Genomic DNA, 27,100 nt, shown 5'->3' with positions numbered 1-27,100 from the left:
ATCACTGACAAAGTCCTTCAACAAAGTATTGAGTAAAGGGTATAATTTGATATTTAAGGGTTTTATCCCCCTTTTATTTAAACAAAACTTTGTTGCAAATTGTTATTGATGCAGATCCATTTTAAAGTAAGGCTCACTAACAAAATAAGGTAAAAGTGAGGGGGTCTGAATGCACCATTATTTCAGTTTCCTCTGTGGTATTATACAGTTCTTCTAACCTGAGCATTTTCAATAAGACTAATAAGAAATAGTCTGTATGTTTTGATGAAATTGAGGAATTGTATAGAATTCACTAACAGTTCTAACAGTTTATGGGGTTGAGAATTTACCAGGAGTCAATCCGTGCCCTGTATTTGTATTGTATTGTGATTTTCATTCATTACTTTCATTTATTTGACCATTTTTATCTCTCTGGAATATGCTCTCTTAATATTTTAAGCCTTGCTGTTAAATACAGAATACTACAGAATACAGAGTAATAAAACCTGTTCCTCTTTATTCCCCATTTTTGGTATGCAACGTCTGACAAACAAAAAGAAAAAAAATGTTCTAACAAAAATGTAGTGTGCAGCATTTTACTAGTTCAGTTTTTATAGTTCCTGTTCTACTTGTTACTAGACATCCGTGTGACTTCAACAGTGGGTTAATTTTCAGGTCAGGAAACTATGGTTCAGTTGGTTGCACATTCAGCAGAAATATACATGCTACCGTTGAATTTCTAAGAGCTTATCACACATTCAGAGGCAAAAATTGGTAATAAAGCTCACCCTTAGAATAACTGCAGTGTTGGGTAGAATTACTCATGTAACCCAGTACTCACATACTACACACCAAAATATGTTTTAAATTTTAGATTACTTTCAGATTCAAGATCTAACCCGTTTATTGAACATTATATACTTCTGTAAAATAATCAATCATTAATATTTTATACAAGTACAAAAAAGATAGAAACATAGGCTTTATTGACTACTCCTTTTATTACCAAAAAAGAGCCCAACAAAGTGCTTCTTTACATGGAGTAAAAGAAACAAGAAAGTAACATCTTGATATATAGGCAATTCATAATATCACATAAAGTTACATGAATTTTTTCAGTATCTTAGGCTTCCTGAAAACCCCACCAGTGGATCTCCCTTCAGGGAACAATTATGTAACATTGCATTGTAAGTTAATCATTTTCACTTTGCATTTGATTTACCCTGTTTGTCCTAAATTTACAGATAGTTTGTTATTCAAGATATCAATTTTATTAACAGCAAATATTCAGTTTATGGACAAACTTAATAAATTACAAATTAATTAATTATTATTCATTTATGCCACATATTTTATGTAGTAGTACATGCCGGTAACTGTAACAGTTACTGGCATATACTACTTCATAATACACACACACACACACACACACATGTATACATACATATACATGTGTGTATGTGTATATACACATATATGTGTGTGTATATGTTTATATAGCATAGTTTTGTACTACTTTGTGAAATAGGGCATTACAAAATAATCATGAACATCAGAAACATTTAAGCAAGGCTTTGTCAGAAAAATGAGGATCATTAGAAAAATAAATACTGACCAGGTACTATGGTTCATCATTAAAATGTGCGTGAGTTAATATAGCTTACAAGGCCATGTGTTAAATACATGTTCAGTTATATTTTGAAAAATCTTGAATAATTGCTACATAATTAGATGGGAACAGTTAAAAGTAATCATTATTATTGTTATATGCCACTGTTTTGCGCATGTTTATAATGACCTTTCCTTAAACAAAACACTGACAGTCTTAGACAGAAATCCTTTTAGATGTTCACTAATGAAACATATAAGAGCTCCATAGTATCAAGTGGAGGTTATATACATTAGCTTGAGCTGCAAAAAAAAACAACCCCAAAACCAAATCATGCATTTAACTTTAAACTGCGTTAAGAATGCAGAAAAGAACATCTACAGTTTCTACCTAGGCACTGATCAGCACCAGCTACAGACACTGCACATAGCTATATGAGAATATATAACACCTTTTAACCATTGCTGCTGGTGATGCTAGTGGGAAGGATAAGACAGAAAACTACGAAGACTTGGTTGGTACTGGTTAAAGTGGGATGTGGTTGAAGGGATGTTCAGTAATGAAAGCATGACTTGCAAAAGAAATATTATGTTCTCTTGTATTTGGTCTATGAAAACAAAAGGGTCCATTTTAATGTTCTTTAAATAAAGTGCTTCATAAGATGTAGAGGAGAGATATGCAACATATAGCACCACAGTTGTTTGGGTACATTGAGGAATTTGAAATATCGGCTGAAACAAAATAAAAGAAGCAAGAAAAGGGTAATTTACAAAGGATCCAAATTGTATAAAACATTCACGATTTGAATTTCCATGAATTTTTGCAAATGGAATTTTATTAATTTTTTTTTTTTTACCCCAAACCCTAAATGAAAATGCTTTACTTACTCCTAAATAGCTTGATTTTGCTTTGCGACATCAAAAATGACTTGAGACTAAATAATATACCTTTCATATATATATATATATATATATATATATATATATATATATATATATATATATATATATATGTATGTATGTGTGTGTGTGTGTGTGTGTGTGTGTGTGTGTAAAAGAGAAGAATGCACCAGTAATACCAATTAATCTATACCATCTTAAACAAATTACTCGCAGTATAATATGTCTGATTGTGCTAATAATATTCAACAGCAAAACAAAATCAGGTAAAGTTATACATTATAATAACAGTTTATAAGGTAGTAATGACTCTTATATAAAAAAAATAAAATGCACATTTCATTGAGCTCATATGTATATGTCTGAAGCTGAAACAGTTGTCTCTGAGTTATGGATAGTGTATTCTGCATTCTGAAATTGAAAATATATGTGAATGGAAAGGCAACCGTTATGAGAAAGGCATGTATGTAGTAGGCACAGAATAAATGGAGAGACCCAGACTGTGTGTAACTTAAATATTTCACAATCTATGTGGACTGGTCTAAAGCTCTGAGCAGATCGTTGCCCTGTAGCATGTGAAGATTTCCCTGCAGAGGCACATTCACGTCACAGTCATACTGCGTCAGCTCCGCCAAGCAGTACGGGCCAAAAGAAGGGGCTAGCAATCGACTTGCAACCCCTAAGAGATACAACATGTATTAAAGGTGATGTTAAGACTCAGCAGTTAAGACTATGAGGTAATGAGTGGCAGGTTGCTAGTTAAAATCCCCAAACTGTCAGGAAGCCACTCTTAAAAGCCCTTAAACTGGTTGGACTGTATCCTTGCTCAACTTATGTATCAATTTAGAGTAAATGTATACAATGAAAGAAATGCATGCACAAACACAACTTACAGCACTGACCTGTGAGTTTTATGGAAGGTGGCATGCCATACTGACTGTACGCTGAAGAGCAGAAGCAATCAGTAAAAGGCTGTTTGAGCTCTCCAGAGATCCGGGAATCTGGAGGAGGCCAACAATGAATAGGTTGCAAATGTTTGCCTACTCGCCCAGCTGAGAGAAATCAAGCACATCAAATGTTATGGAATGAGAAACAGACAAAACAAAAATATGCATATTTGGAAATAGTTTCTATGTACCTCTGGGATCAGAGGGTTTCCTGGTAGAAAAGGCACACCCATCTGCTGTCTTAATTTGCTTCCACATGTTGTCTACTGACTCACTGCGACTTATTCCATCCTGCTTAAGACACTTCAAACACATACAGAAACGTATTCATTTGGACAGTTGTGTTAAAATTAAGCATTTTCAAATCTGCATGGGAAATTTCTTTAAAACTTACTTTAGGAATATCTGGAAATGAGCAGGAAGAACCAAATTCATCCTGTCTCTTTCGTTTGAAATTGTTAGCCTGAGTAATCTGATCAAGGCACATGCCTGCTCCGGACGGGTGCGGGATACTTGGGGGAGCCTGGTAAGGAGGAACGAGTGGTATCTCAGGGTAGGGGCTGGGGCATTTCTTGTTTTCAGAAGTGAGGGGGTCCAAAGGCTGGAAGAGGCTTGTCACATTGCTGAACTTATACTGAGGCTGGGCACAAAGGGTTGAGCTGGACTTAGATAAGGACTCATCCTGATCAATGGGGTTGAGCTGAAAGTCCTCACCGTCCATGGGGATGTAGGGAGCCAAAGTCTCCAGGTCCAGGTCACTGAAGTCCCACTGCTGAAAATTACAACCAGCAGAATGTCATTCATTTCTTTCCTTTTTTTCGTTCTCCTTTAAATTTGAATTTAAAATCAAAAGGTGAGTTATAATACAGCTCTAGAATTGACACAAACCTAGTCATCTCAAGTAGACCAGAGGTTCTCAACATTTTGTAACTAAAGCCTCCCCAAGCCTCCCCTATCATGTGGCAGCTAAACCCCCCCCCCGGGAATATTCCCATTATGGAGGAGACCAGGTATAATGATTATCTATTCTATATAAAATCTATCTTTATATAACCCAATCTATAATCTGTTTTGATAGATAGATAAATAGATAGATAGATAGATGTTTTTGCTTTTGTGTTTTTTTACTATTTTAAATTACTTTTATGACATTTATAAACCAATATAATGGACAGGTAAGAAACATGAATGATCAAAAGTGTTTCTGAACACTATACCTACTTTGAACAAGAGAACTAGGTTGTAATAACATGTACTATTTTACATGTAAAACATGTTTCATTGCATTCATCTTGCATTTTAAAATCATTCGGGTATATCAATTATGTAAATTGGGACGAAGGGCATGTCTCGTTAACTATGACATTGTTAAATCAATCAGTGGGATGCCTGTGCTTCCTTCTTTTTACATTCATGTCTGTCAACTGCCGTGTGATCAACGGGAAGTGCTGCTCCGGCTCTCAGCCCCTCACTGAACAGAGCAGATGCAGAGAGAGGTGAGAGTACAGGGGGAAAGCAAGACTTCACGCTTCTAGGACAGTACTGATGGTATAAGTTGGCAACACTGGTCTGCACTGACAGCTAGATAAAAGACAGGCTAAGCTCCGCCTCTCCCCAGCAAAAAGAAAATGCAGAGGGAGAGAAAATGCAGGGTTTTTCATTTATGTACATTCTATTTTAAAAGCAATAAAATATGCCCTGTCTGATTTTTTTTCTTGAAAACAATTTGCGCCCCCTTCCGATCCCGCCGCGCCCCCCTGGTTGAGAACCACTGACCTAGATGACTGTAAATCATCAGAGTCATAATGCACAGAACAGAACGGCCAACACTGCTATTAAGAAAACCCTATCAGGAAGAGAGAAAAAACTGAACTTTACCACAAAACTAGTATGTCAGTGGACAAGACAGCTTTTTTTTTTTTTCAAGATCTGTGCCAAGCAACAGTAAGAAAGCAAGGAAGAGGCAAAAATCCAGAGTGCTTACTACATAATTTTAAGCAGCTACATTTATATTTACCTTCTAAAGAGACCACAGTCCTGCACACATGGTTTCTATTAGCTCACAAAGCTTGTGAGTTCACATGTCAAGATCACCTAGATAGATCCAGCATGAAGCTGAACTCTACAAAAAAAATCTTAGTGAAATATATTCAAATCAAGTGGAAATATATTAAAAAATTATCTAGCTTTTCCTATTATAAGATCGCAAATATAAGATTATTAAACCTATTTTGAGACACTTTTTACTACTTTCAAACTTGAGAGATAATTTAGATTCTTTCTAGCAATAAATGCTTAAAATGAGCAAAATTATCTGCTAAATTGTTACTATTTACGATAGAACAAGACTGATAAGTTAGTAAGGCTAATTATTAATAAATATGTTTAATGATCTTAAACTGTGGTTAATTTTAATCTGATAATAGGAAAGACTAGGCAAATATGACTATATTCAAGATATTTCCACCTGCTAAGATGTCTTTTTTGTATTGATGTAACTACTACTAGGATCAACTGCAGTTCTTTCTTGTCCTTTCCCCTTCAGTGAATTAATTTTTTTACCAAGCAGTTTTGTTTCTTCTTGCTTATACTGACTGTTGCATTAGCTGAAAAAGCAGAGAAGTGCAGTTTTCCAGTGTCCCGGAGTCAGAAATTATAAACACTACGATTAAACAGTAGATGTTGATGCCTCAGACAGACTACAGTTTTGTGCCAAAATGTGTAATGAACGTACTTCATTGTCAGTGTCCTGCGCAAAAAGCCGTTCTGTCAGCTCGACCTTCAGCTCAGTCTCCTCACTGCCATAGTAACCTTGTCCTGCACTATCAGGCTGCACACCATAAGCAGGCAACATGATTATAAATTATACATAAAGGTGTCATCAAGGTAAGCTCCCAGCTCTAAAAGACAATACAATAATCAGCATGATTCTTTAGATGGATATGAGGGACACAGAGGGAACGTACAGTGGAGCTGCTGCTGTTGCTCAGGCTTGTCATTGAGCTGGATGAAGCACTGGACAGGCCACTATCAGAACTTTGTTGTGGAGACTCCATTTCCCACAACTTATTGACTGACGCCTGACTGGGAGATTTGTAGAAGGTAGTAGGAGTTTCAAACTCTGGACTTCCTGTAAAGGCAAAGTGCAGAACATGCAGGTCATTGTTGTAGCCAAAAACCAGTCTAAAACCTTAATGCTCTCTGAAGCATTGTATGATGTACATGTAGTTCAATATTTTGCATACTAATGTCTGTAGCATATGTGTGGATACTATGGACAGGAATTTGGATGTCTCTCTGTTATAAAAAAAAAAAAAGAATGAAAAACTCAAGTTTCATTTATAATGGAAGTCCAAGTTAAATTATTAATTAATAATAAAATATTTGTAGAAAACCTGCCTTAATTCTTCAAATATATATGTGAATTAATCTGTGTAATTTTCGAGTAAACATGTTTCCTGTGTTCCCAGCAGGGGGAAAGCTGTCAAAATTATTGTCTGTGGTAATCACACATAAGCTACAGATGTGGTACACAGAATCTAGAATGAAAAACCACTGAAGTATTCCTTTAAGACCAATTTCATATGCTTTGCATTGGTCCAGTATAAACTATCACAACATTAGCTGGGGATGTTAGGGTTCCTGCCCAACATAAACATGTTTATGAATGAAAGATGAGAGCGTGAGAATGGCAAGGGAAAACCAGACCACACATGCTCCCAAGGTTTCATCTAAAATAGACAAAAGAAAAAATTGTTTGTTTTCCACTGCATGCAAAAAAATATGATAATAGATGAAATTGCATACCCATTAAAACCCAGAACCATCGGAGCATGACACACCACCAGCACCCCAAAATTATGAAACTCAATTGTTTACACCAGGGAAACATTCTTTAAAAAAATTTATTAAAAAAAAAAAAAAAACCCAATCATTTTCATGGTTGTAATCAATTTTTAAATGTGCCCATGCTATGCTGAATCAGGCGTAATTTTCTTCAGAGCAGTGATATCAAATGTTTATATTTTTATATAATGCGTACCCTGCTGCAAAGCCAAGCTACACGCATGCAACTTTACAAAGGCTGCCATTGCAAAGCTCATAACTACGGGCACTGCATATGTGCGTGTTGTGGTTCTGAGGTAGAAAATGATAAATACTGGGATTAATTAATTGAGTTCATGCATGCAGGACAGGAGTGGGCATGCTGTCAAAGGAGAGGGTGGAGTACAGGCAGAAGTTGTTGTGGGGATAAAAGTAGCGGTGCGTGGAATTCTGACCAAGGTCCAGGGCAATGATAGCATCTCCTGGTGTTGGCACGAGCTGGGGTATCTCTTCAGGTTCCTCCTTGAGTTTGGTAAAGAGCATGTTAGATGTCTCTGTGCTCTGACGGAAGAGTTCACTAGTGACCAGCATGTTTCGGGGTTTGAAAAACGACTCCATCTGGTCCATGGAGAGCACAATGGACTTCTCTTCAACGTCACTGAAACAGAACAGTAATAACATCTGAGCTCATGCTGGAAGCTGCAACGCTAAACAGAAGGTGCAAATTGAACGTAAATTGTAAATCATTATATGTAGCAGCATTGGTTATGGTTACTAGGCCAGCATATGATCTTACCTAATAAAGCATATAAAGTCTTACCTTAAGACATAGTTGATGCACACGATGCACTGTGGCTGAGAGTTGCGACTGTTGTAGATGACCGTGCCGTGCGTCTCCACCCATACGTAACCACCATGCTTAGCCAACATCCGATAGTGACCACTCACCACCTGGCCCTTGGCACACACTGCACACAAATGAAATTCACAATGTTTTATGTGGACTTTTTTGAACAGGTATTCATTACAGTTTGCCACAATTTAGTTCACACACAATAAATAGTGGATTACATATATCACCTTATCATGATAAGCCAATCACTCCCCAGTCATTATAATGAATTGAAATTGGTCTCAAAAGTCCACAGAGGTCATGACAGCATACAAATTTGTTACTTGTCTAGAGGTCATTCAAGTTATTAAGCTGCACACTGACCTCTTTTACACATTTAAAAGGAGCAGTTTGTAATTTTTAAAAATATTCTCTAAAACATTTAGCTTCCCTTCCCATTTATACAAATTTCCCTTGTGAAAGATTAACTGCCTTTATACAGTTGTGGTCATAAATTTACATACCCCTTGCAGAATCTACAAAATGTTAATAATTTAAAAATAATAAGAAGAAGGATCATTAAAATTGTATTTTGTTATTTTTTAAATTATTTTGTACTGCCCTGGTTAAGCTATTTCACATAGCAGATGTTTACATATAGTCCACAATACACAATAATAATTGAATTTACACAAATGAACCGGTTCAGAACTTTACATGGAACTTTTCGACACAATGGATCAGCAGTATGTCTGGAGGAAAAAGAATGAAGAAAGAACACTCATTGAGTACATTCATGTACTCAATGGCATTCTTATCTTTAACGCTTATCTGTACCACTAGATAAACATAAAGGTGAGGTCAAGCTCATGTTTATTATTATTATTATTAACAATTTATAAAATATGAATTGCATAAAATACAGAAAGTGTCATAGGTTGCTTTAATAGATAGTGTGGAAAGGTCTAAGCTGAATACATGTGTGGGTCAGGTTGCACATACCAAACTCCAGTGTGGATAAACCATACAGAGGACAATCCTACTAACTATCACACTATCCACAAATCACTTCTTCCAATGCTGTACTGAAAAGAACAGAGCCAAGGTTTTTAACTGTGCATTTTTTTTATTATCCGGGACTACTCTGAAAGGTAAAGCCATAAAATCCATTAAGAAACATTTAATGCTACTGGGCCAGAGGGGAACATTTGCACCGTGGCATCTGCTAAGCAAATAAACAGTGCAATGCAATAACCATTGAGCTTATAAATAACTCAACATTTCTTCGACGCAAGCTGGACATCTGCTTCCCTCAGTCAGCGGGTGCATGGGAAGTGCCTCATGTCCAGGGAAGCCTGATTTCAAAACAGCAGTCTAACCCATTATAAGAGATAAGAAACATGGATCACTGCCAAATAAAGGGTCATTTTGGTCCAGAAATTGGTGCATTCTTGGAAAGGGAACTGTTTATGATTTCCACTGAATTTTAGCGGACGTGATACATGTTGAAGTGTGAATAAATATAATAGTAGATGACTTCCTGCCTATACAGGAGTTTATGAGAATACACTATGTACTTCAGATACATACAGTAGCTAATGGGTGAAGTATGTACTCACAATTCTGGTGGTTCTTAGTCATATTGTCCACGTCCAGTGCATGGTAGAAGTCATAAACAGAGCGCCCCACTAAGTCCTCTGGTGTGTAGCCCATCAGATTTCTCACACTGCAAAACAGTGTTAAATAATTGATTTAGCCTGTTTAAACTTCAAACTTGTTATAAGCAATCAAAAAATCCAAACAATACTTTTCTAACCATAACCTACCTTCTATACAGTATTATGGTCTAAGTATTGTCAACACTGTATTGTCAACACTGTTAGAGCTTTGGTAGAATATGCATAAATATTCCAGAAATTCCACAAATGCAAAAGAAAAAAAAAAGAAAGAAAGAAAGAAGAAAAAGCAAGCATTCACAAAGCATTCATCTAGCCTCAGCTCCTGTAAAAGGCTGATGAAAGACAGGACAAGCAATCAGTTCACTAAATGAGACAAGAAAAAAGACAAAGTAAATGCCTTGCCCACTTTAGTGCCAACTGTTGACAATCAGGGCATTTTGTTTTCTGAGAAAATAAATCCTTCTGTCCCTCATTTTCTCTGGAGATTTTCTTTTACTGTCCGTTATTCTGAGTTTTTTCTTGCTTGTTGAAATAATACACTGAGTTATATACTTGTATGTTGGTGAAGGGCATATTGTTGCTTGTGAGACACTGCCCTTGCTTTGTTTGACTGATTTCAGTACTGTGCAAAGAGCAGTTTAGGTTTTTTAATCCACAAGCGCCCACCTTAATACATTAGCATGATTAAAGGCAGCTACAGTGCCCTCCACTAATATTGGCACCCTTGGGAATATGAGCAAAGAAGGCTGTGAAAAATTGTCTTTATTGTTTTGATCTTTTGTTAAAAAAATCACAAAAATACTCTGCTCTCATGGATATCAAACAATTGCAAACAAAACACAGGTTTATAAAAAATCATCTTTGTTAAATATTGGTGTGTAACAATTATTGGCACCCTTTTAATCAATACTTTGTGCTACCTCCCTTTGCCAAGATAACAGCTCTGAGTCTTCTCCTATAATGCCTGATGAGGTTGGAGAATACATGGCATTTTTAATTTTTCATCTATTCTTTGTTCATAATTACCAAGGGTGCCAATATTAGTGGAGGGCACTGTATGAAATGAAACGTTAATCAACACACAACTTATCTCATTGATCAATGTCCTTATGTTTTTTCTCCTCTTACCCTTGTGATTGCTTTGACCTCTTAGTGATGGCCATCTCTGTTCTAAAATTCCCTACTGCTGAACTACTTTTTAACACAAACTACAGGATATACACATATCTGCCTCTTTTCCTCCTTAAAACCTGTGGCAACAGGAAGCTAACAAGTCACAGCAAATCCGTTCATATATACACTGCAAACTTATGTAGCTCCAGTACTCTCTTAGAAATCTATCTTTTTGTGATTGCAGTGTCAGATATTTATGCACCAGTATGGTGTGAGACATATATAGTACATCAAGCTTTTAGGCTTTTTCTTCACTGCACATTTTGTATATGTTTAGAGTCTTGACTTTTTTTTTTCCCTCTATAGGTCAAGTTAGCTATCCATTCTGGTTATGTAAGAATGCAGCAGCTACTCCCACACACCAGTCAGAGTTTGACCATCTCTAAACAAAGATAATCCTAATTACTTTTCCTTCTTACACAGAATAATAATGATACAGGTGCGACTATATCTCAGTGAAGATAATAAATTTCATCTTAACTTTAATCACACAAATATACCAAAACTCACAAGCAAGTAGTGTAATTATAGAACAATATACACCTAAATGATATACATACTGTACGCGTGTGGAAATGGTGCTTTCCAGGGTTTTTTAATGTAGGCATAGTATAAATTGCTTATTTAATATAAACACACTTTAAAACTTTTCCTAAATTGCTTAATCTGGTAACTCAGCATTTTTGGATATCTCAGCGGAAGACCACACTGAGTTCCACTTCTGTCAGCCTTAAGGTTTGAAGTGTTCTGAGATGCTTTTCTGCTCACCACGGTTGTAATGAGCAGTTGACTGTGATCTTGTCAGCTCAAGCCAGCCTAGCTATTATCCTCTAACCTCTCTAATCAACAAGATCTGCAGAACTGCCACTCACTTGATGTTTTTTTTTGTTCGTTTTTCCTCACCATACTGTGTAACCTCTAGAAACTGTTCTGCGTGAAAAGCCCAATTCTGAAATACTCAATACTCAGCAGTTTCTGAAATACTCAGCAGGCAGAATAGCCAGAGAGTGCTACATGCCTCTCATCACAGTAGGTGAACATCAAGTCCATACTGTGTCGACTCATGAAGGTTTTGCCACCAATTGGTGTGTCCATACTGGATGGATGAGGGATGGGCTCACACAACACTACCAGGCACGTCATGGGGGGCTCAGCAAACCCACACAAAACATGAGGGGGCCGGCTGGGGTACACCTTTAAATGCCCTGTGCAGTGCAGCACCTAAGGGAAGACACATACTACGTCAGACATAACACTAAAAAAAAGACCAGGGTTCACTGATGGTTAATAATCATCAACTAATATAGACCTGTCCAAAGAATTGTGTTTATGTATGTGTTTTTACCTACTGCAATCCACATGCACCTACCTTCCAGCTGGCTGATTTAAGGTTGACTGTGCGTCCCCTGTTGGTGACAGTGCACTTCATCCGCATGAAGAAATCTCTCTCTGTGCTCAGCTCCTTATGTCTCCTTCCATAGACTGGCCCTAACATCCACATTCAAGCCATTTATTTTCAATTATTTCAGAATCACATTTATTCACCAAATTTATTAACATATATTAGGAATTTGTCCCAGTGTTTAGTCAAAAACACACCACATTCAACATAATTATAGTACATAGGAAAAATATAGCTGATGTATGGCTTCCACCATAGTCCAAAATTATTAGCAATATTTAAATTCTGCATTTTTATAAGTAATTTAATTAAATGCAAATGTTTGACAAGTGAAAGGAGAAACAAATGGCTCTTTTGCTGAACGGAAAATCAATAAAAAGTACTTCTGACTGATCTTTATCCTATGACAAAACATTTCTTTCCTGATAGAAGCGGCCTATTCCAGGATAACCCAGCCCCCATACACAGGGCAAAAGGGCACACTGCATGGCTTGTGATTATAGAGATGTAACTTGTAAAATGTCATAAAATGCTATGGCCTTCACAGTCACCAGAACCCAATTTAAACCTGTATAAAGAATATGAATAAATATGAAATACACTATATACTAAAACATTAAATAGTGCCTAGGGCATGGGTCAGAAATGACAATGATAGTAGCAGTACAAAGCAAAGGATTTTTTGGTTTATTCCCATTTTATCCCACCATTTTTTGGATAATGTCCTTATTAAACAGACAGCATGAAGCATTGATTTATTGCTTCATTCTGTCTATCTTAACCACATCTAAGCTAACAGTTATTTGAAACTTCTTAAAACGTGTAACCACACTGAACCAGTTTGTTTTTGCACTCATCGTGTATCATGATGCAAACACACATAGAGAGAATTTATATATCTATCAGCTTCTTCTTCTTCTATCAGATTGTTAACTTACAGTATTGTTAGGATGCAAGTACGTTCTCCTAACTATGAGAATGTAAATAAAATAAGGATGGATCTAGGGCCTCTTGGTAAGAGTGAGAAATTCCTTATAAAGGACCACTTGAGGAATGTAAGAAATGTATCTTCAAAATGGTGATAAGACATAAAGCATAAGGGCATGTTCATTGCTACTGTGCAAAGAGATAAGGAAGAATCAAGCTTTCTCAGGCTTTAAAGAATGATCTACACATCTCAAAATACAAATGAAACAACAACTCAAGAATTACAGACCTGCTTTGGCACTGAGGTTCTCCCGGATCTCCTCATGATCACAAGGGTGTGTGAATTCGAAAATGCTGTGTCCTGTTATTTCCACCTGTAAAGTGTACAGAAAAATGAACACAGAAAGTACACACCACTACGGCATCCTAATGCAGACATACTGGAGTGAGGGATGGAAAGAGGAAGAAAAGATTCACCTGCGTGAGACCCATGAATTTACTGATGTTCTCTGAGAGGAAGATCATGTCGCCTTCTGAAGTCACCACAGCAACAAAGCCTTGCAGAGCCTTCAGATACAGAGTGTCCATCTGCGTGTCTTCCTTAAGCTGTCTACTCATGCATCCTGCTAATAACACACGTTAAAAAAAAAACATTCAAATAGGAGATTTCTAATCTTATTATAACTCATATACCCACATTACAAAAAAAAATTCTCATCTTTTCCCCCTCCTAACTAATTCAACCATAACACATCTCAGATCTAAGATCAGTAAAGGGAGGAGCTTCAACATACACAATGCCATTGAACAATCTCAAGAACTTCAGGCAATAATTAAAGCAAGGCGTCATGCTGGGAGGTGGAAATCTGCTTCCCTCTGATAAGACCTTCCTTCCCTCAAAGTCTGGGAGTAGACGCGAGGGTCTGACTGTGGTCTTTCTGACCCAGACGGACATCAGCATTCTTTATGTTGCATTTAGAGGTTTTTTTTCCCTCCCCCAACCAAGAGGTCAGACTCCTTGCTCTTTCTTCTACCTTTAGCCCTACAGTATTTAAAAACATCTCCACACTATGAATACTGCTCCTTCATGTCCAACTAGGTTGTCGCTGTGCTAGACTTTGACATTCCTGACATTCTTTTGAAGCTTTCTGTCAATCACCACTACTGCCCGAGAAGCAGTTCTTGTTTAAGCATGCCTGTCCATGCCTGTTTCAGTTCAGTATGGTAACCAACCAATTCATAGCAGTTACTGAATAACGTACTGTAAGTACTTTAACAGCAAATAAAGACTGTAGTCGAACTGACACCCTAACAACCATGTAGCCATGTTTTATATCCTAACACTAATCCCACATATAATTATGCAAATAGTTCATACAGTAAAATAATATATAAAATGATTTCAAATGAAATACATTTTATATATAAAATAAAGTAATACAATTTAAAATAATAATATAAAATAATCATTTCAATTTGTATTAATTTACATAAGCTTATGATTTGATGTGGACTGAAGAATTACTTTTAAAATCATATCACATAAAAATATCAGATGATAAGAATAAATACAGGTTTTCTACTGAATGTCATTCCCCACACATTACATTACAAATATACAAATATGCATTCTGTATTATGTTAATTCAAATTAAGCACAGATGAAGCTTTGAAAGGATAACTTAAATTTTACCTTAATATCTATGAAACTATTTCCTTTGTGTTGGTTTTGGGGCTTAGCAAGAGCAGCAATTTACCATTCTCTTACACCAGTTAGTCTTCAGTTTCTGATAAAAAAATAAACGTTGTTCATAAAACCTCAACAGTATAATGTCCCAAAGCTGTTTGATGTGTTTTCTTTTAATAATTTGTATGACTTGCTGCCCATTATGCTAAATGTATATTAATAGTTTGCGTAATATCAGTTTAACAGGCATTTAAAGGTGCATGTATGTAAATTTGTCAATATGGATTGTACTTCCTGAGCAGCTTGATAGTTATGCTAGCTATAAGTCAATTTGGGCAGTTACTAAGTAGCTTGATGGTAACAATAATTACCCAGACTTTAGCTAGTAATACTGTTATACCATGAATGGTGCCAGTGCATAATAATTCACATTGGCCTATTTCACCTGTTGTTTTACAAACATCAAGCAAAATATCGTTTTACGCTTTTCTGTCAGAGCACCACGGACCATTGACAGTGAGGAAGGGAGATCTGCTTGATTTGCGCAAGAGCAATGCTTGATCGCATCTAGATGACTTGGATAAAATCAGGACCGGATTTTTCTAGATTCTATCTACCAGTAGCGTAACCTGAACACACATTATTCTCCAACTAAACCGCTTCATAGTACTGCAGGACAATACGTAACTGAAAAGTAGGGCTGTCCTGCAATAATTGAATAATAAGGTAGGGATTTAAGAGGTTAAAGCTACAGTTTATGTTTTTGCCTAAATGTGTCTTTAGAGGCATAATTATCAGCAAGACTGTGGATTGTAATATTACTACCCAAAATTGAACTTACTGGTTTCATTAAAAATTTGCATTACTGGCTTCAGAGGGCACTGAAAATATCAAACTGCTTCTTTAATACTGCTCTACTACTACAGCTGCAAAAAAAATGATTCAACCCCCATTGCAAATCAGGTTTATTGTCAAAATGACTGGGTTGAATCATTTTGATTGCAACTGTAAGCAAATTTTAAATGCATGAAGGAAGCAAAAAATGTATTATCCCAGTCAACACCACAAGAACACAAGCACAAGCAAATTTTCTAGATCATCAGATGTACTAAAAATACAAGACAAACTACAGTATTGGAGGAAAAAACCTCTCATGTTTTGTTTCCTGGATGAGACTGGAAGAGCTCTTACGTGTGTCACCTACAAAATAACAGAAAAGCAGTTTTCTCATTTGTGATATGTGATTTTGAGCTAAGGTTTTCATTTAAGAAGAAGAAGACAAAAAACATTATATATCAACCACAAAACACTATATCAGCTAATTTCACCACAATTTGTCTTTCACCCCAACCCACTTGTACATTTTCACCATCTGCTTCTATCTCTCTCTTTATATTATGCTCTCTGCCATTGCAAACACTTGTATGTCACAAAAACAGTCTAATTACTACCCACCCACACACTCACACACACACACACACACACAAACACAAAAACACAAAACGCTGTGAGTTAGTAATCAGTTTAGAACTTTAGAAACCGCCCATGTTCTTTGTCTATGTTCCTGAGATCATAATCTTATTGTGTCACAGAGTACACAACGTCTTTTCGGCTGCTCTGCAACAGCTAGTGCGCGCGCACACTCACACACACACCACCACCACTGCCCCAAAACTTTCTGTGAAACCGGGATTACATTACATTACATTATTATTGCAGTTTACCAACTCCCCACTAGTTCCAAACGGTCAGATATACCTCATCTATCTTTGTGAGAATCTTCCATAGACATAATGGATGTTCTAGCTAATTAATGCTATGCCTACATCTAAATTGAACTCTAACCTTAACCTTAGCAAATCAGACAGATCTAAAACTAGTGCTTCTGTCAGAACCTCATGATTGTGGCTGCATTTGACAACATCCTATCACTGTGAGGAAATTGCTCCTATTTGCTGCTCACAAAAGCTCAGGGACGTAATGATGATCTGAAACATCCTACCAAAAGCACAGATGCATTATTCAGGGCTAAAAAAATAAAATGTTCCTATCTGGCCAATTTAATTTAATTCCTGACTGAATCATCCAAGCTGAACCTCACTGACCTGTAGTTTACTAGAAAAAAAAAAGAAGAAACAAAAACGGCAGCAACTGCAAAAAGTAGCATTAGAAGCCTGAGAGAACGTCACAGTTAGGACCCACAACCGTCGAGATGTTTGTGGCTCACAGAATTCATAGTTTAGCATCATGTTTAGAAACCATCTGTGTTGGGTAAATTACTAATTACTAGTTACTTTTTAAAACTGTAATTACTCTGCATAAAAAATAATTACATATTAATTACTGCATTCATTATAAATTGCCATCAAAATAAGGGTTTTCAAATACATTGTATAAGATCAGACAAAATTAAATGAAGGTGCTTAAGCTACTTTAATAAACAGTAATATATATTCTAAGCCCTCAAATGTCTTCTTTAGCTCAATTTCCATATAGGTACAACACGAAAAGTTTTTTCGATCAGGAAGCACAGCTTTCTTACCATACACAGGTATCTTATTCAGTATGCACGTAAAAGACGGTGATTCTATCATGCACATCTCTTCCACTATATGCTCTGCAATCAGTTTTTTAAGCTCGTCTTCTGTCAATTCCTGCAGACTCAAATTAAAATTAGGCTTCATCTGCTTAGGTGGGGTGGAGCAGCAGTTTCATCCGTCACTGTTGGTGAATATGCTTTAATAAATTCCTGGTGCTACTCAGCGAGGTTGGTAAGTTTTCCCTCCAGGACATAACTTACATTTTACAGTTACGTCCTTGCCTGAACGTGTCATACATTTGAAATAATTGGAATATTTCCTCTTAGCAAAACAGCTACTCGTTGAACGCGGGTGTCGGAGTCGTCATCAAATTTAAAGAGAGCGCAATCGTTGGATTTTGAATTTAGTTTTAATTGTGTGTTTATTTATTGTTTAATATTATTGAAAATCTATATGTAACGGAAGTGTTGCATTTTATTTAAAAAGTAACTAATTAAATTACTGAAAAATAAAGAGTAATCCCTACACTACTTTTAAGAGGGAAATGGAATCTAATTACAGTAACGTGTTACCCCAACACTGGGAACCATGCATTAAATTAAAGTAAATAGTTTGCACCTTAAAGTCATGGTCATGGTTTTATTTTAAATACATGATGCTGGAATACAAAATAATCCAACAAACTTGTTGACTAGTTTAACTAGACCTTTTTTTTGTAATAGTTCTTAGTTATTTTGGTAAATATACTATGATTTGCAGTAATTCTTATATATTTATGGTTAATTCATCTGTGATTGTACATTGTTACTTTAAAGTGCTTTAACATACTGTAAATTCTTAGCTTCAGCTTTCCTTGCAAATGCATTCACCTCACTGAACTTTTCCACATTTTGTAGTGTTAGCACTTAGAACTGAAATAGACTTAACTGGGATTATATATCATGAATCTATATTTATATTTTTATTTATTAATTTAGCGGACGTTTTTATCAACACAAAATCTACAAGCAAATCTACACAAAATAGTCCATAATACTGAAGCTGCACAAGTCACAATCCTGTGAAGCTCCTAAATTACCTCTGATTCAGAAGTGACATAATTAGTTGAATGGCGTCAACTTGTGCGCAATTAAAGTGGCACTTGGTCCCGGTATACTTGCAGTATATTGGGAGTTTTTCAGACAACACACCTAAACAAGCAGCACCATGACAACCAATAAGCCAATTAAGGGGTTTGAAAATAATTCATAATATTTTCAGTGTAAATAAATATTTAGGAGACACATACATACGCATCTGAAAAAAGAAGGATGTGTATTCAGAAGAACCCTCACCTGCTCTGCTCAACACGTTGGATAAAAGCTTTAACCAAATGCTTTTGGTTATGTAAATGTGTGTGTAAATGTAAATGTGTGTGAGCAGTGCAGGTTTATTTATAAGTGCACAGAGGAAGGTGATGAGTATGATGGAGGGTGTGTGTGTGTGTGTGTGTGTAAAACCGAAACCTGATGTGAGAAGTTTGCGTGTACGGAGGAAGCTGATGGCCAGTCTCATGATGGATGCTTTGTCCAGGTGTGAGCGGATGCTATAAGGCAGAGGCAGCTGATGTGCCAGCTCGTAGAACACCTCCGTCTCCTTACTCCGCCTGCATCGCGCTGCGTCTCGCGATTTCTCTTTCCGCCGTTCCGAAGGATGTCTGTGGACACAGGCCAAAGGTCAAAGGTCAACACAAATCAATCAACTGCTGGAGGATGTCAGGGTGTGCGCCAAACATCTCCGCTATATTTAAAACAGGATGAATATTCCAGTGGCCTTGATTGTACAGTTGCACAGAGCCAGAATGTCTGGTGATCTTTTTCAGTTCGTACCTGAGCAGACCGCTACTATTTCCTGTTTATCCACTGTAAATGAGTGTGCGGACATGCCCTCCAAGGGAAACAATGAAGTCATTATCACAATGTGCAGAGCCAGACAACAATATGAAATTGGACGGTAACGCGTGGGCGAAGCAGGATTACTACAGCATGGCCAAATGTGGCTCACTTATCATGAGGGTCACTAATGACCTTGAACTCACAGGCTTCTGCTAATTGCTTGAAATTCAAGTTTATTCTTCAATATTCTGAAGTTTATTAAATATAGTGACCACTGACTTATTAGCAATGACATCAGACAAAAAATAAATTGTCTTTCAAGTCTTAACGGAATAGTTTGGCCAAAAATCAAAAGGTAAGCAATTTTCTCCTTTTTACCTCTTTCTGTAAAAAAAAAAACCCAACAAAACTATAAGCACATAAGAGAAAGCATACCTTTCATTTTGAGTGAACACTTCAAAAGAAATGTATCATGATCAATAAGAATCTGTATGGAAGTCATTATTTTTCCAGCAGTTATGGCATTGTGGTCTGAGGCTTTACAGCTTGGGTTATGAAAGTGTGCAGAAAGAGGTTGAACTCCACGTGCCCTATGTGTGGCACACCACAGTAACCCATGCCACCCATACACAGACCAAATCATATACCTTTGCTTCCTCTTTCACTGTCGAAGAGAAAGCAGTCAGTATACTGAGCTTTATATTACCTTTATTAAGATTAATATAAACACTGTGAAAAATACTAAACCAATGCTATAAATTGCATTAACAGCCATGTGGTAGTTCTGCTTTTGTTGTGGGAATTGTGTATATAAATCCTATATCACTTGCACTGTGTGAGAGCACCCTTAGCTTCTCTAATCCTACATTCAGTTCAACCACGGTTTGTGTAAAACAAAGTTCCTGGCCTGCTGGAACGAGCTGAACCATTCATAAGGGATTTGCATATTAGGCAACAGAAACAAGTCCATTCTATTACCCACACATTATCCTGCTGAAAGAGGCCACTGCCATTAGTGAATACCTTTGCCATGAAGGGGTGTACTTAGTCTGCAACAATGTTTAGGTAGGTGGTACGTGTCAAAGCAACATCCACATGAATGCCAAGAGCCAAGGTTTCCCAGCAGAACATTGCCCAGAGCATCACACTGCCTCTGCAGGCTTGTCTTCTTCCCATAGTGCATCCTGGTGACATCTTTTCCAAAGGTAAGTGACACACACGCACCCACATGATGTGACATTTCAGTAAGAATAAAAATCTAACAATAATTTGAGACATATAGGAAAAACCAGGAAAACTACCAGAAGTAAATTTTCATAAAATGAAGAAGGATTTAACCAAACTACAAAAGATCAAGAATTTATTTAATTAGGTAACATTCTACTAATAGTCTTCTATACTAGTAATATTCAGGTAAGCAGAAAAAGCCCCAGCTAAAGAGCAATTGCAAGTACACAACAATGTGCCTGGTTAAAAAAGTAACAAAACATACCCCTGACAAATCATCAGGGACCTACAGTGCGACCATTTCAGTCGCATTTGCGAATGAAAAGTACTTTGTGCGACTGTGAAAAAATACTTAGTCGCACCGGTGAAAGTGATCTGTTTGAAGTTTTATAGGCTAATACAATCGGAATAAAAACTACAACTCCAAAATGCATCTACACCGTGCAACAGTTACTTTCACACTGCTTTTCATCACCTCAGTAAACCAAACAAGTGTGCAAATACTGCAAAGAAGCCATTATGATGACTAGAGTAACACAGTACATCATCTGCGTCTCTCAACTTGCCAACCCCAAAAACCACCAACTTCTAAACAAAAAATAAACAAATAAAATGTAAAGACAGAAAATGTGCTTAGTTATAAATAAATTGATGGTTAATGCTTTGGGTTGCTGATCGGCAGGTCAGGGGTTCAAGCCCCAGCACTACCAGGCTGAGACTGTTGGGCCGTCCAGAAAGGCCCTTAACCCTCTCTGCACCAGGGGTGCTGTATCATGGCTGACCCTGCACTCTGACCCCAACTTCTCAACATGCTGGGATATGCAGAGAAAAAAGAATTTCACTGTTGTAATGTATTGTGACCAATAAAGACTCATTATCATTAATTACTGGGTAATAAATGGGTTGCATTTAATATCAATTTGACATTAAGCTTAGTTCACTATTTCCTTAGAAATTTCCTATTAGCCTTCTTTTTCCTAATATGGATAATTTTTGTGTTAGTTAACTTTTAATTACGACTCTTTATTGTTTAAGATATTTAAAAATAAATATTTTATGCTTATTTTATCAATTAACCAACAGTGTTTGTGTCATTGCTATTATTTTTTAATTCAATTAACAGTAACCATGAGTGGAGAGCTCACATTTAACTGTTTATGACAGACCTCCTGACTAAAGCTTAAACAAAAAAACGATTGGTATCTGGATCGGTTTCGGTCGATCAAGATGACAAGAAATCAGTTTCGGCTGTAAAATTCCTGATCAGGACATCCCTAATGAACATCGTTAAACTAAAGCATTAAATCATATCCTATATGAGATTATTCAGATATATACACAATATACACAGAGCAGTTTGAGAATTGGCTTTGGGGAATTTGGAAAATGGTGTAGCTTTAAATATATAAGAGGAGCAGACTTCAAAGACTGAACATTGAGGTTTTTTGTATTTGTTTACAAGGTGGAACAGGTCAACGGTTGTTGTTTTTTGCATACAGTCTGTAAAATTAACTGAAAATACTACATTTAGTTTATCAGAAGGTAAATTAATTTGTTATGGCTCACACTATGTTCCTAAATTCTGTCATAATTGACAAGCTCAAGTTTTCTCATGCTACTTGTACATTATATTGTGGCACGGTATATTTTATATACATTTCTTGTTAAATAAAAAATAAAATAAAATAAAATAAATAAATAAACTGTATTTAAATTAACTAAATTATTGACTGTGCTCGTAAATTTTTGTAATTAGGAGCACAACTGCTCCTAAAAAAACTGTTACTGTAGCGCCCTGGAATCAATCAGTCTGTTAGTCAATGACATCCTCAATCAATCTTAGTGGTGCAAATGACAAGGTGAAATATGATTAAATGAATGTTCTCCCCATCAGCCATCATTTCACCTGTTACTGAAACATTTACAGCCTGAGGCAAAACATTTGCACGCGAGCTTCTAGCTAAATCTAAAGTTCTCTGAAGTAGCAAGAGCTCAAATGTCAAACACTGATCTGATTCATTTAATAAATGACCAGTTATCAGAATACACACGAATCTAGTTATAGGGGTTATATTTGCTTTAACTAGGCCTATGCGTACACAATGTCCTGTGCGTTTCCTGCATTCATTCTGCACTTCATTTGAGCGTGCACAGCGTAAATAGTGGGGCAGTATAGCGGGATGTGATATGATGATCACAACCAACTGAACAAACTAGCACTGTACGTCAATTTCATACAGATATAAACTACACTAACTGCCTTACCATGAGTGTTTTACTGTAAGAAGGCTATGCTACATATTCTGGATCTTATTGCAAGGTCAATATGTTTGACGTAAGGGCATAGTTTTCCATTTGAGAGGCAACTCATGACAACAATCGCAGCAACAATGGAAAATTTTAATGATTAATATCATGATTAATATTGCATGAAATCACTAAATATTTTACAGGCTCACATAGAAACCTGACAGCGAGTGACATTTTGGCTCTGAACTGCCATCTAGTGGATGTTACTTTTAATCTTCCAGATGTACTTAAAACATACAGGTGAGTATGTGAACAATGCTGATGATGTCAATGCTGCATCCGCACGCAGTCACGCATCAAGTATAAACCGGGCCTTAACCCGAGCCAGTTTTGTTCCAGAGGGCAGCTATAATGTAGGTGCCTCAGAAAACATGAGATACAACAGAATTGTGGCTCTAAATAACATGTTGAAGTGACAATTTGAAAAACTGTCTTTTATGATAACTATAGTTATTAGACTCTGAAGCATGATATTACTGGATAATACTGACTTCTGCAACAGTTATATCATAGTAAATATGTACTATCTGCACAAACCCCGGCACTGCTAACACTCATCTTGTCCTCTCAAAATAAGCTTAGATTAGAGCACTTATGTAATCTATTAACTTGCATATTTGCCTAAACTCCAGAAAGCTCATAATAGACTGTATCTGGGTAGCTGTGTTGTTTTGGCTGCGAGTCTCTCTCTCTCTCTCTCTCTCTCTCTCTGTCTCTCTCTGACTCTCTCTCTCTCTCTCTCTCTCTGACTCTCTCTCTCTCTCTGCAGTAGCCTTGGCTTCATTCCTCCTGGCTCTGTTCATCAGAATGAAGTGGCCTAGTGTACTAAGTCTTTTTCCCACACACTCCAGCTGCTGACCTCCACCTCAAGCCTGCACTGCACAGAACATCAGCTTTAGCAGAGCAAAGGGGCCTCTGCATACATGCACTAAAGGAATTCACATGCTTCTGTAGCATTCGATAATGAAAAGAAAAGGAGGTCAAGGTGTGCTGAACATTCTGCTGTCAGCAATTTTAATACGTCTGTGTTATGTGCACATGCCCTAGGCTGACAGCATAATCACTCATTATTACAACAAGATGAACAAAAAGCATATTATCTGACAGTTATTTACTAGCCATTTCCTCTGGCTTCTAATTATAGATTGCCTTTGATTAAACATGTCAGTCAAGCACAAGATGTGAAAAAAACACTTCAGAGAAATCAAATCTGGATGAGATGTGAAAGACAGTTAGGAGAGATAGAACGAGATAGAGAGCGAATGATAGAGGTTGTCAACGTTTTTCTATCGCACAACCGTTTAATCCCATTTTACGAGTGAATACATTTCACTCTGAGCAGTTTCATGAGTAACCGTGTGCCTCTTCAAAATGAAACTGTACTATAACACGATTGTGGTTGTTAATTAAAACCATTTGATTAATTATATATTTAAACTCATACATTTAAGTAAATGTATACTGTAATATGTTGTAAAGAAATAAAAAAGATACCCTTTGAAATGCACCCGTTTTGGGGCCCCATAGCAAACTATATAAAAGAAAAGAAAACTGGCTTCTCAAATCCAAATCACAATGTTGGATACAATTGGGGTTAAATCAGGTAAAACTCCCATCTATCCTCAATACCATGAGGCCTTTTTACTCTTGACTGGCAAGAAAAAAAAGCAGTCACATGACTGCTAAACTGACCCTCGCTCCTCTCTCTACCTAACAAGATTACACCAAATTCAGTCACCAAATGGAAACACAAGAGTCCATTCATACAGAATTTAAGGAATTTGAGGATTTAAATTATTATCCAAAGACATATGCCCTTTACTCAGCCATCTACAGGAAACCATTTATAATTGAGAAAAGAAAATCTCCCATAAGGTCATTCCAGGTGATTATATTATTACGTACACAAACGCATTCATTAGCTCATCTTCAAAACTCCAAAAAAGACATGGGGTTAAAATACAATTACGCATGAGAGACATGAGATGACCTGATAAAGTGAGGAGAAGACCAGACAGGATAGGAGCTGCACTGATGAGTCCTAATCAGTAGCTGTTCTAGCTGCCCAACACATGCTTTCCACCAAACCTAAAAAGTGCTAATCTTAATCTTCACTTGAACATCAAGTTCCCTCTAACAAGCAAATAACATCCTGAGTGCAGCCACAAAGAACAAATCAGTCCTTCTGTAAATGTCCCTTGAACATAAAAGAGCCAGCATCAGCTCACACCACTACTACTGATTAATATTCCGATTAAATGCCCACTTGGTAGATATGAAATACCAAAAATGAAAATTGTGGTTTAAAACAGAAAGTCTTCATTACAATGTGAATAAAGTCTCATTCGTAAACGATACCAATAGCAGTGAATTGTGACTATGAGGTTAACAGGGACCTTTTTGACTCTGCCTGCCTAGTGCAGTGCAGGTGGCAATAAAAAGGCACTCAGTGTCGCCTTGTACTAAGTGCAAAACAGGGCCATTTCTTTAGCTCCAACAGACAGCATGAGAGAAAGACAGTAAAACAGTGATATTACCTGAAAAGTCTCTTTTTACTTTATCATGAGAGTTTACCCTGAAATACAATTTGAAAACACCTGAGGTGTTAAGTAGCTGCTCTGTTTTCTGACCAAATTCCTTCTAAGGTGGAAGTGTAAATTTGACATTTTTTTCTTTTTACGGCATTTGGCAGACGCCCTTATCGAGAGCAACTTACATATATCTCATACAACTGAGCATTTGAGGGTTAAGGGCCCAACAGTGGCAGTTTGGCAGTTTTGAACTCACGATCTTCCGATGAGTAAATCGACGTCTTAAGCACTGAGCTACCACTGTACCATCATTCATATGAACGCATTCTTCAATATCTGTATATTTCCACATGACTATTTCATTTTTATTTTTTTTTCATTTTTATGTATCTGTATCAGAAATATACGGTACAAGAATGAGACAGGAACAAAAATCATTACTCCTGAATGAATCATTACTCCTCTCACTTCTGCTGATATCAGCCACAACCGAATGATTATTTATTTATTTATTATTTTTTATATTATTTTATGTATTTATTTCAAGTAAACTCAATTCCGCTGAATGAATCCCACATTTCTTCAGGATATTCTCAAATGTCCATCTGTACCTTAACATGTTCTTATCTGGCTCATCTTGAATGGCCCTTGATGCATTTTAACTGCCAAAAATGTAGGTCATAAATAGCAAGAATGCATGCTTTCTCTTCTATTGATCTAACTACCAGCAAACAGTTGTGAACCAAAAAAAGAGAGAAGGAAACATTAAGGAAAACCACACCAGAAGTCTAAAGCAAGTTTATGAGCTGAGTGATCTTCAGGATTTTGACAGATAACTCTGACTACACCGTTACACATTTTTTTTCCTTTTGACACCTCGTCATATAAAGCACTTTTTTTTTGCAGACTTTATCGAGTAATTTCCACATTGCGTAATGAAACATATCCCTGTTACACTAAAAAACGACACCTTCAAAAAATAGTCAAATCCAGAACCATTAAAGGTTCTCTAGATTCTAGAACCCTATAAAAGAGTTTCCAAACTAGAACCCAAGTAGGAAACTAAGCACTCTTATCTATTCAAAGAACCCAATGAGGAACCACTGAAGAACTTTTTCTAAGATGCTACCCAATTAGGCGCACTAACTGATTTACTGTTAGTGCGCGCTCACATGAGAAGACGCATTATAATAATCCTTTGAATAAAAGTGTTTAACACACAGCTGGATGTGAATGTGAAACAGTGCACTTCTGCACCAGTAGCCTAAATAAAAACTGCGCAGTTAACAAACCCACCAATGCCAAAATAAACACCATTATACGTACACATGATCCATTTCTGAGAACAGAAATAAAAAAGAAAGATATATATATATATATATAACCCTTACCTCTTCTTCTCTTTTTCAGAAGCCATGGTTAATTCCCGTCCCACACACTACACCATGCAGTTCATAAAACTCTTGGGGAAATAGTTTCACGCGTAAAAACTCGTCACTATCCAGCTCCAGCGTTAGTTATTCTCCGAAATGTCCATGCTCTGGGTTCAGGTTAATTTCCGATGAGTGCAGTAGTAATGGAGTAGTAAAGTGCAGTCTCAGAACACTGCCGAGGATTGCACTACCTCTCCGGTGTGAAGAAGGCGGGGAGGCGCGAGCG

At 36.8% G+C, this 27,100-nt stretch overlaps 1 protein-coding gene across 2 annotated transcripts; it reads right to left on the bottom strand.

The window, feature by feature from the left end:
• Window positions 1–948: 948 nt before the first annotated feature.
• On the bottom strand, window positions 949–27,100 carry epas1a (endothelial PAS domain protein 1a). 2 transcript variants are annotated; one of them, XM_017483683.3, is made up of 15 exons: window positions 26,833–27,100; window positions 19,005–19,195; window positions 13,750–13,898; window positions 13,562–13,646; window positions 12,313–12,431; window positions 11,962–12,164; window positions 9,711–9,817; window positions 8,080–8,227; window positions 7,715–7,917; window positions 6,401–6,564; window positions 6,169–6,264; window positions 3,829–4,206; window positions 3,626–3,737; window positions 3,390–3,539; window positions 949–3,166 (listed from the first exon to the last, which is right to left on the bottom strand). In XM_017483683.3, exons 1-15 carry the CDS (start codon window positions 26,856–26,858, stop codon window positions 3,015–3,017), a joined length of 2,283 nt encoding a protein of 760 aa, XP_017339172.1. In that variant the 5' UTR covers window positions 26,859–27,100; the 3' UTR covers window positions 949–3,014. The 2 variants fall into 2 exon arrangements, with proteins under 2 accessions (XP_017339172.1, XP_017339174.1); XM_017483685.3 differs by having other exon boundaries at window positions 13,750–13,895.

The sequence above is a fragment of the Ictalurus punctatus genome, chromosome 13, assembly GCF_001660625.3.
Source record: "Ictalurus punctatus breed USDA103 chromosome 13, Coco_2.0, whole genome shotgun sequence".
In the NCBI taxonomy this organism is placed as follows: domain Eukaryota; kingdom Metazoa; phylum Chordata; class Actinopteri; order Siluriformes; family Ictaluridae; genus Ictalurus; species Ictalurus punctatus.
This window is presented reverse-complemented; position numbering and strand designations above follow the sequence as displayed.

Bases quoted from the DNA above. Each gene is read 5' to 3' on its own strand.
- epas1a (XM_017483683.3), bottom strand. From the start codon at position 26,858: ATGGCTTCTGAAAAAGAGAAGAAGAG. The intron at 7,918-8,079 runs GTAAGACTTTAT...GTTCTGTTTCAG, and splicing joins TGCATCAACTATGTCTTAAG to TGACGTTGAAGAGAAGTCCA. The intron at 3,540-3,625 runs GTACATAGAAAC...GATTTCTCTCAG, and splicing joins GAAACCCTCTGATCCCAGAG to CTGGGCGAGTAGGCAAACAT.